Below are 9,841 nucleotides of genomic sequence, written 5' to 3'. Positions count from 1 at the left end.
TTTGACTTTGCCAATTCAAGCTGGTTTCAATAGAAGCTGGTTCTCAATAGGAGGAAAAGCTGTAGGCATGGGCTGCTTATTTCCAGATTAATATACTACTTACTTCTTCAGTTTGGAACCGATTAATTAACCAAGTTTGAGCTTAAACTCTCTGAGCAAATTCAGGATGGCTTAATTATTAGGACATTTTATTCTTTCACTTGGTTTTGCTCCAGGTAATGGAATAGGTAAAAATGTTAACACTGGCTTGATCTGCCACAGAATCAATGCATATTTTTTGACTTAAATTTCCATGCATTATCATCTGATAGGAAGCAAAAGCTCTCTCTTCTGTGCAGCAGGGCAAAACAAAGGACAAGTCTATTGGTAGCTGTTTTAAGTGCCTGCTAGATTTACATCCCCAAGGTCCTTTAAAAATCAAAGCTACAAAGCCAAAGGACAGTATCAATACTTGAGGAGCAGGAAGGTGATGAGGTATTTAATTGTCTTCATAATCAAAGCACTGCCCTTAGCATGCTACTCAACCCAGTAAACAAAAATGGTTCAGCTGCATTCCTAAAGACATTTTCACTTGAGGTTCTAGGAAATGCTGAGCACTCCTTTTGGGAAACACTAAGAAAAATTACCAAGAAAGCAATTAGTTTTAGTTTTTCAGACAGTGACGTAGTCCCAGGTTTACAATGCCAACTGCATAAAGACATTTATCTCCCCAAGGCACCCACTATACACAATCAAATTGGCATAATTTACATTCCTCCTCAAACACCAACTTTATTTCTTACAAAGCCTTCACAAACCACTCTGAAATGACACAGAAGACATGTAAAAATTAATTTTATTGATGCCCTTGTTGAAGGTTTTGTTTGCACTGAACATGCTCAGCAGTAATGTTGCCTCAGCAGAACACCACCTGCTATGGAATTCAGCTGCACAGGAACTAGTAATCCCACAAGCAAGATGCCACTCATGAAGTGTCCACCACATGCAAGGTGGAATGAATGCTCTCCCTCGTTTAGGGTCACCCTGTTCTGTTCACAAGCATGAACTGTACATGCTGGACTCCACAGCCACGCGTGTGTGGTCACATGTACAGCAGCTTAGGTGCAAGTTCTGCTACCAAGAGAAAAAACACTGGCATGTAGTGGCCAAAGAGCCTGTCACAGACAATATGAACAGTGTAGGTGCCTCTCATTTCCTATTTCTGCTGTACAGAGGGATGTACCCCAGGCTGGAATGGGCAGATGGAACAACAGCTCCTGAGGAAATGATCCCAGTGAAAAATCTGGCATAGGTTTGAATCCACCTGCACAGCATCCGACTGGTAGAGAAACTGAAATGAGGTAGGACAGGAGGAACACTACAAAGGTACCAGGTCACAATTATCTCAAAGGAAGACATCAGTGAGCAGGAAAACAGCAGTATCAGCATCATTTGCAATAGGCAAGGAGAGGCAAAAAGAGGTCCCAACATTTACTAGGACAGTGGTTATCTTCACGTAGCCACAGCTTCAAATTCCATCAGTGCTATCTCCACAGAAGTTTCCCTGTCTGTCTCTTCTGATTCCCCAAATAAGCTAGGAGAATTCCTACCTTCAAACACTGATTAAATAAGAGAAGAATTACATGGAGATACCAGTTACAAGATCTGAATGTATTTCAAGTCTCTATTCAGAGACTAAAGATCCTTGATGATCAGGATGCCTTATGAAAAAGAGAAAGAATTCACTTCTTCCCTTCTTCCCTTTGTGGCACCATTCCCAATCTCAGGCTTCTCAACTCCCATCCAGGGAAGAACCATCTACCCTTCCACTTCTTCCAGTCCTTTCTGAGGCAGAACAGCTAGATGTTCTCCCTGCTGGCAAGAACTACACAGCTCTACACCCTAACACCCAGTGATACAGGAATGCAGGTGCTGCATCATCACGTTGAAGTTTGTGGAAATTCAACTTTGTATCATGTACAATGGGATAAAAGCCAAACAAAATACAAGGAAGAGGAGCTACAAAGGGCCATAAATCCCTAGAATTTCCTCTAAGACAGCAAAATGAAGGTGATACAAGCTTACATAGCTAATCCTAAGGGACCTGAGCAACTCTCCCATCTACTATTGTTCCAAATACTTCAGACTCAGGTAGGGATGAGGTGGTTTCAGGTCAACCTTACTTTTCCCTGCTTTTCCAGCACTCTGAGCACTGGCTTTCCTGCTTATGCTACTAGAGACAAGGGAGCAACCCGAAATAGATGGATGAGATAAGAGGCTGCATCCAACAGCCAGGGACAGGGGAAATAGGAAAAGTGCTCTTCCTTGCTCTCAGGATCCTCTAGGTTCGGACCTGGAACTTGCCAGCCTTAGTCATGTATTTTATCCCCTTGAATGGCTTGTACTTCTCCCCATACATGTCCAGGCGATTCACCTTCAGTCCTAGAGGCAAACAAACACAGCATAAGCCTGACTGCTGCCACAAACAAAGCTGACAGGCCTTTGGGAAAAAGGGACAGAAGATCATACTGCTGGTGCAGAAAGCAAAGGGAAAGTTTTAGCAAGCAGTAGGCAGAATGGAGTAAAGCTGACAACTGCTAATTGTTAGAATCATTCTTTACAAACACATCCATACCCTTAATTTCTTTAGAGGTCTGTAAGCACAAAATGCAAGGAAATGCAAGTAAGTTGTTTCACAGACCACTAGAAAGAACAAATCCATACATCTGTAGTCAAAGCAGACAACTTTTTTACTTGAAGAACATGTTTCAGGTAGAATGTACTTCAGAAGGTTTGCAAAGTTACTCCAGCTACATGCAGAATGAGCACTGGCACAGCAGAGAACATTCTTTACCTCAGAGTCACTTACCAGATATAGCCAGCTGCTGAATTTTAAACTGCAGGTTAATGGTGGGGTTTTCATCTGGTTTCGATGTCCCAGCTTGCAGGCTCACGCTCCCCTTCAGACTTGGCAGTTTCTGAGGGTTTATTTTTCCAACATCCCATGACAGTAACTTTAAGGAACAGAAAATGCAGCAGTGAAACTCAAATGCTGTACCTTCTAAAGAAGAGTCCCCTTCCAATGACAGCTTTTAATGTTTCTCTATGAAAAATAACTTTTTCTTAGTATCTTGCCTTTCATATTGGCCAGACACAGGATTAAGGAGTGGATACCTCACTCTGAACCTTTGTCCTCCTTCTTTTTCCATGAGGCTCCCAAAAGCCTATTATGAATGCTATTCCCACTACTTGTGCTAAAGGCCACATGGGTAAGCCCATCAGATTAATGTTTGCAAGAAGAAGAAATTAAGTTACCTCCTCAGGTTCAAACAACAAAACCAGAACACCCCAAACCAAACAAAAACCATTAACCAGCCCTCAGTGTTTGCAAAAGACCAGCATGACAACAAGATATGCAGACATTTGTAAGCCATCCACCAGACTGATGTTCCGTTATACAAGACCAGTGCTTGGATTTTCTTCACACACCAAGTAGCCAGAACTAGAATCCACTCAGACACCAAGGTGTTTGTTCTGGGGGTTAAGAAAACCCTAGTATGCAATTGTTCAGAAAAAGTTCTCATCCAAACATACAGCCTTCAGCAAAGCAGTGTTCATGGAAGTCTTCATGTAAGCATGAACAGGCTGACTCCATTTTCTGAGAGATACGAAAGATTTTTTTTTTAAATTATCTAATTTCTCTCTTTCCTCTTACCTTTGTAACTGGATCAAAGGTATGTGCTCCCTGGGAGGGTGTGAGGGTCATATTTAAGACACTTTTTGGCATCTGGCTAGTGACCATCACTCCCTCTACAGTCTTCCCCATAGTCTGCTTTGGCCCCACTGTGATCTCAAACCGTCCCAGTGAGCTGCTGTCACGAAAACTGATGTTGTGCTTAACGTAGACAGGAATTGCCACAAGACTGGAATAAAGACACAAACAGAAAGTCCTTGTCAATCTCTTGTCTTCATATTTGTTTAAAAGAGAAGGAAATTCTACACTCATTTGTTTGAGGTAGGAGCAAAGTCAGGATTCCATTCTCAAGTTTTAATTACACTTTTTCTAATCAAGCTTGCTATATCCTATTTTATCAGAAAAGGGAACTACATCCAATAAAACAGGAGGCTTGACCAAAAATGAGAAACGTTTTTGCATGTCACAACCAGGTTGGCAAATAGTTCCTGGCAGTGCAGTACCACTTGAACTTCATGTTTGTGCTTTTGGTTGCATTTGCCACTCCTTTTTGCCTACTAGAAATAAATCTGACAAAAGTCTAGCAAAATTCTTTAGCAACTGTAACTCCAAATAGTACTTGGCAAGCTGCTTCTAGAAAAGAGTGCAAACCTGGACAAGAACTTGTTGGTTCCATTAAGAGAGATGTCAAAAACCTTACAGGAGCACCAAACTATCTTGTTTTATTCTAAAAGTTTTTATAAACATGAAATCAACAGCTTGATTCCTCCACACTGTCTAATTCTTTCTGTAGAGCCTCCTCTCTATGGGAGGAAGCTCGCACTGTTGCACCAGCACTATCTAGTTTGTTTATCTGCTAGCAGTCTTTGAAAAATGCTGGCTGGCCAGAAAGAAATTACAGAATCAGTGCTCCAAACAAGGAGAAAATGTGTCATTTAAAAAAAAGAAAAATATAAGTCACCATGCACCTCTAATTCACTTGGCTCAACATGCCACCTCATCTTTAAAAGTTCCTTCTTTTATCCTTTTCCTAGCCAGAAGGATCCAAATTTCATAATTCACAGCACCAGACTCATCACCTACTTCTGAGCACTGACATGGTAGGAGAGCAAGCGGAAATTTCCGTCAGGAGGAATGAAGGAGAGAATTCTCTCTGACTCCCAGCGCTTAAAACGCACACAGGGGTGAAAGCTGACATCGTCCAATAACCGAGGGTTCTGAAACAAAGTCACAAGGTTTGTGAAGGCAGTACAACTTAAAATGACTTCCTCTTCTTAGCAATCTTCTATCCATGAAGGGCCTACCACTTGACACACTCTTGACCACCTGAAGGTGTCTACATTCAGACATGTCTGATGCTGTTATATCCATGTGAAAGCAGTACTCAATAACCTCTACCCTTTTTCAGGATATTTTTAATTCTATTTCAGAAAACTTAGTCATGTCACATAATTACACTGGTGTGTACTCATAGCAGAGGTGGCCCTTCAGGATATCTGCTTAAAGCACCACTGTATCTCAAAAACTTAGTCACAGGACACATCACATGTGCTTTTAAGCAAATAATCTGAAAAAGCCTTTTTAGGCTCTAAGTTGCTGAAGTTCCTGATGAGTTCCCAGTGTAATTTTTTTCTCTTTTCATCTGGCATACCCAGATTCTGATGTCCTGGGGTCCATCATCACAGGACCCCAATCTTAGCAGCAGGGCTGGGAAACCCCTTTCAAAAGACTTAAGTAAAGATACATCCTTGAGCTTTACCATGAAGGAGAGGGTAAGGTCTGGCATCCCAGTCAGCTTGACACAAGCATCAATCACTCCTTGGATTTCAGCAGTAATAGTGGAACCTGTAACAGTAAGGTAAACACAGGTGGTTTTGTGAACCTAGTCAAAAAATCCCAAAAAAGTGGAAAAACTATGAGTGAAAAGGAAGGAAATCTATTTTCTTAATGAGATGCCATGGTTCATTATGTTGCCTGCACAGCATTTGTATCATTCCCAATGACTCCTCTAGAAGATTCATTCAGTTAAGAACCATGGACACCAACAATGTCCATTTTAATGGCCAATGACAATAGCTCCCAATTCTAACAAGACAAAGAAGCACAAATACTAAAGAGAAAATGCTATGCACAATTTTTATTCATCTTCTATTTTCCCAATATAGAATTGCTTATGGGACCTCAAAAACAAAGTGAAAATCTTGGCGCCTCTAAAATTTTTGACTGAATAGCACACACAAGTCAGCAACACTGCAGAGTAAAAATAGGAACAGAGTATCCCACACTTGATTGAAGGTGCACCTATTTCAAAACCTAACTCTCTCTCCAGGCACTATCAGGACTAGTTATCCTATTTTAACCAGGACCAACTCCCCTACCTGATTTGTCAATGATTGCATCTATCTCCTCAATCACATCAAAATAGGCCTCATTGTTGGTATATTTTACACCAGTACGTCTCCAAGGCACCACTGAGAGCTGTCCAGTGGGAAGCTGGTCACCCACATTAGTGCTTCCTGGAAAAAGAAAGGGAATCAACAGCCACAGAAGTTAGGCAATGCTGCAGAGCAAGGCTTACAGAGCTTAATTGTAATTAATCCCCGAGAACCTCTGTTTCTTTGTAGGAGAGCAATTACTCTTCCAAACTCTCAGTACTCTAAAAATGCACATCTCTCTTACACCCAGCTCTAAAACAAACCACAGTAATGCATTGGACAGTGTCTACACATGGGGATGTGTAAACTCACATCAAACTAACTCATCCTGGAAGTCATGTCATGTCTGTAACTGAAAATGTAATCTGACTTTTTTAGGTTAAAATACCCCCAAATCAGACCAAAACCAAAGTGCAGCTGGTGCTGAAATTGGAAGGAACCTCAAAGCAAAGCACCAACAAATGACTCCCTAAACCCACCTGTGCTGCATAAATGACACAGAACATAATTTTTCTTCACCCATGTCCTAATTTACTTATGCAGGAATATTGATCTTCTTCTTGTTTCCCTGTACCTGTGATGGTGTTGACGACTGTTCGCAGAATAGTAGGAGGCTTTATCAGCTCCTTAAGAATATTAGACTCTGTTGCCAATGGAAAGCCATTGTCCAGCATCTCCTCCAGCACCTCATAAACCACCACAACGTTGTCCTTGATTATTACCTCTGAACAGACACCAAAATAATCCTGTGCAAAAGAAAGAATTGTTCAGTGATCTCTGAAAGAGAATCCTAGTGATCATTCAGTCCAGTGCTCTCCCACACGGGAATAAATCAAGCCTCTTCTTGGAGGAGGCAAAAAAACCACTGAAACTCCCTGTATTACTACAAGCACACCACTCCCACAGACACACACAACTCTGAGCACACCTTGGCCACTGCTCCAGTAAGGTGGCAAATTCCCCTATCAGCTGTCCCAGCTAATTCAGCAGTTTTTAAAACTGAACATTTAATTTACTTACTGTCTTATTCTACATGAACTTCAAGCATCTTACAGGAGAGATCAAGTGCATGTGAACAAACACAAACCCGAGCTTCTAGTTATTTACAGCAATTAAAGAAATCTGGTATTTTGCATAAAGAATGAGTATATGTATGCTGTGACAGTAGAGAAATCCTAGTTCTGCGTTACAAACACTCTTTTTCAGCCACACAAGAATTTAATACACATCTAAGCCAGTGACTACACACTCATGCCTCATACCCTCATAAAAAACAAGACCTAAGGGTCTGACACGATCCACTGCTGGCCTGAACAGCCAACCCACTCCCTAAAGTCAGAGAAACACAACTCAGAATACAGGTTCTGACTGACATCTCGGAAGCAAAAGCTCCCATGACACATTTCCTGTATGCTGGCAAGATGCTGGTCACAAGACATTTCAAATCCAGACAACACAATCCTGTTGTTGGACAGACAGACATCTTTGCCGTTTTCCTGAACTGATCACAAGATGTGTCAACCTTAGCACAGAGGCAATACAGCTGCTCTGGGGCAACTCCTGCAATTCACTGCTTTAGGAAGCTTTGGAGAAGCATCACTAGATATAAACACACGGGTGGGTTGTCACTAATTGATTAAAGCACGTGGCTATGAACTGCAAAAGCTCCTTGTGAGGACAAGGCCAGCCTGGTCTTAGTTCACATTTCCCAGAGCAGATAAGGCTGCAAAATAGAAACGCTGATTTATGAAAGGTTCATCCTGTGGGCACAGGCAGATCCCGAATCCATCGTATAGACAGGAAATTCCCTACCACGGCAAGACCTGTCTACAAACGCAGGATGAAAATTACGCGACGGGAAACAAAAAATAAAGCCCTAGGAGGTGCAAACGAGAGGGGTTCTGTGGCTGAGGCCGTGCCGAGGCTCCCGCTCTCCAGCCTGGGGGTCCCAAGCCCCTCGGCCATACCTGGAACGTGTCCACGACGCGGTGCAGGAACTCGATGACGAAGAGCGGCGGCACCTCGCTCTGGATGACGGCCACGAAGAAGATCTTGTGGCGGTAGACGCTGAGGAGGTAGTGGTGCGGCGTGGGGATCACCGGCGGCACGTTCTCCGCCTCCGAGGCCCGCTCCTGCGCCTCAAAGAAATAGTCACACACGGAGCGGCTAACCACGCTCTTCCAGTGCTTCTCCAGGAAGATGTCCCCCGAGGCGTTGATCAGGAACAGACTGTGGATCATGGTTGCGGCCGTGCCGTGCCGAGCCGAGCCGTGCCCGGAGCGAAACCCCCGAGAGCGCTCCCCGCACAGGCCCCGCCCCCAGCAGCCCCCGGCTCCGCCCCTCGCGCGCGCAGCGCGGCCGCCGCCGGCACCGCCCCCGGCGCGCGGGCAGACACGCCCCCAGCGCTCGGGACGGGTCTCGGCAGCGAGCGGGCGCCGCGATTGGGCTCGCCCGCAGCGGCGAGCCGGCGCCCTCACGCTCCGCAACAATCCCGGCAGCGGCCGGGCGGGGATCTAGGCGGGTACGGCATCGCTCCCGGTAGAGCCCCACGCGTCTCTATCCGGCGAGCCGTTCCGTGTCCCGTTCCCCGCCCCGTTACACACCCGCCAAGGCAGGGAGCGACGCGGGGCGCCCCCGCTAGGCGGCGCCATGGCGAGCCGGGGACGGCCCACACGGAGCGCGCTGCGCGTTCCCCCGCGTTCGGCGGGGTGCGCTCGCTGTCCCGCCTGCTCCTCAGCGGCGTTTAGGGGTCCCTTTTCTAGGGGGGAACTGGACTATAGTCCGTGCAATGAGGAAATAACCCGGCTTTTGCAGGGAGGTACAGCTAGGGAAACGTTTTTCACTAGATTATTTTGTTGGTTCGTTCGCCACGGAGTAGCACCCCAGAAAACAGCCAGCTGGCGTGAAAACAATTGTCATGCCAAATTTACCCGAATTCTCTAGCAAATTATCCCTTGGCATAACTACAATTAGTGTTTCACGTTCATATAGCAGATCCCTGGACTTCTGAGTAAAACATGCCATGACAATTTTCCTACTACACTGCTGGGAACATACAAAAACAACAGAAAAGCAGTCCTTTGTATCCCATTAAATAAGCTGCCTGAGCACACAGCCTTTCTTACATGGGAGCCTCCTCTATATGGGAGCAAGGTTGCACCAGCACGGAGAGGCTGAGACCTGAGATTTCAGACCCAACTATGATTCAGGACTGTGGGCAAATCTTTTAAGTGCTGTTATACGCCTCGCCTCACGTCACCTCACGGCTCGGCCCGGCCCGGCCGCTTCGCTCCCTCGCGCCCGCTCCTCTCCGCTCCGAGCGCGGCCCCGCCTCCCCCGCCCTCGGTGGCGCGGCTGCGGCTCCGCCGCGCCCCCTGGCGGACGCGGGCCCAAGATGGCCGCCGTGTCAGTTTCGGGCTTCGCTGCCGTCCGGCCTTCACCTCCCGGGACCCGGCGCTCGCGGCCCTCGGTAAGTAACGCTGGCGGAGCCGCGCCGGCGCGGGTGGTTGATGCCGAGGAAGTCGGGGACAGGCGGCTGGCGAGCTCCGTGGCCTGGGGAAGGGGAAGGCCCAGTTGGGCGCTCCAGGCTCGCGGCCTGTTCCGGCCCCGCCGCCGCTCTGCGCCAGGCCCGGCCCCGCCGTCCGCTCCCGCGGCGCCCGCCAGGCCCACGCCTCGGGGAGGCGGCGGCCGCGGCACGGCGCGGGGGAGGCGGGGGGGAAGGAAGGGGGGCCGC

At 46.4% G+C, this 9,841-nt stretch overlaps 3 protein-coding genes across 4 annotated transcripts in view; 1 reads left to right on the top strand and 2 right to left on the bottom strand.

The window, feature by feature from the left end:
- Positions 1–235: 235 nt before the first annotated feature.
- On the bottom strand, positions 236–8,555 carry AP3M2 (adaptor related protein complex 3 subunit mu 2). Its single transcript, XM_041424910.1, has 8 exons — positions 8,076–8,555; positions 6,683–6,854; positions 6,052–6,189; positions 5,433–5,518; positions 4,757–4,890; positions 3,695–3,902; positions 2,849–2,993; positions 236–2,421 (listed from the first exon to the last, which is right to left on the bottom strand). Exons 1-8 carry the CDS (start codon positions 8,346–8,348, stop codon positions 2,321–2,323), a joined length of 1,257 nt encoding a protein of 418 aa, XP_041280844.1. The 5' UTR covers positions 8,349–8,555; the 3' UTR covers positions 236–2,320.
- Positions 8,556–9,492: 937 nt separating this feature from the next.
- Positions 9,493–9,841, top strand: part of KAT6A (lysine acetyltransferase 6A) — a 33,953-nt gene continuing 33,604 nt past the window's right edge. For both annotated transcript variants that reach the window (XM_041424657.1, XM_041424655.1), the window contains exon 1: positions 9,493–9,577. The gene's annotated coding sequence lies outside the window, so the exon portion shown is untranslated. The remainder of the gene's footprint in view (positions 9,578–9,841) is intronic.
- LOC121346712 (translation initiation factor IF-2-like) overlaps positions 9,545–9,841 on the bottom strand; it is a 1,364-nt gene continuing 1,067 nt past the window's right edge. The window contains exon 3 of the mRNA XM_041424743.1: positions 9,545–9,818. Within this exon, the coding sequence (XP_041280677.1) occupies positions 9,545–9,818 (274 nt within the window). The remainder of the gene's footprint in view (positions 9,819–9,841) is intronic.

Source organism: Onychostruthus taczanowskii, unplaced genomic scaffold, assembly GCF_017590055.1.
Source record: "Onychostruthus taczanowskii isolate IOZ18803 unplaced genomic scaffold, ASM1759005v1 scaffold84, whole genome shotgun sequence".
Lineage (NCBI taxonomy): Eukaryota > Metazoa > Chordata > Aves > Passeriformes > Passeridae > Onychostruthus > Onychostruthus taczanowskii.
The sequence above is the reverse complement of the archived record's forward strand: the minus strand, read 5'-3'. Positions and strand labels throughout refer to the sequence as shown.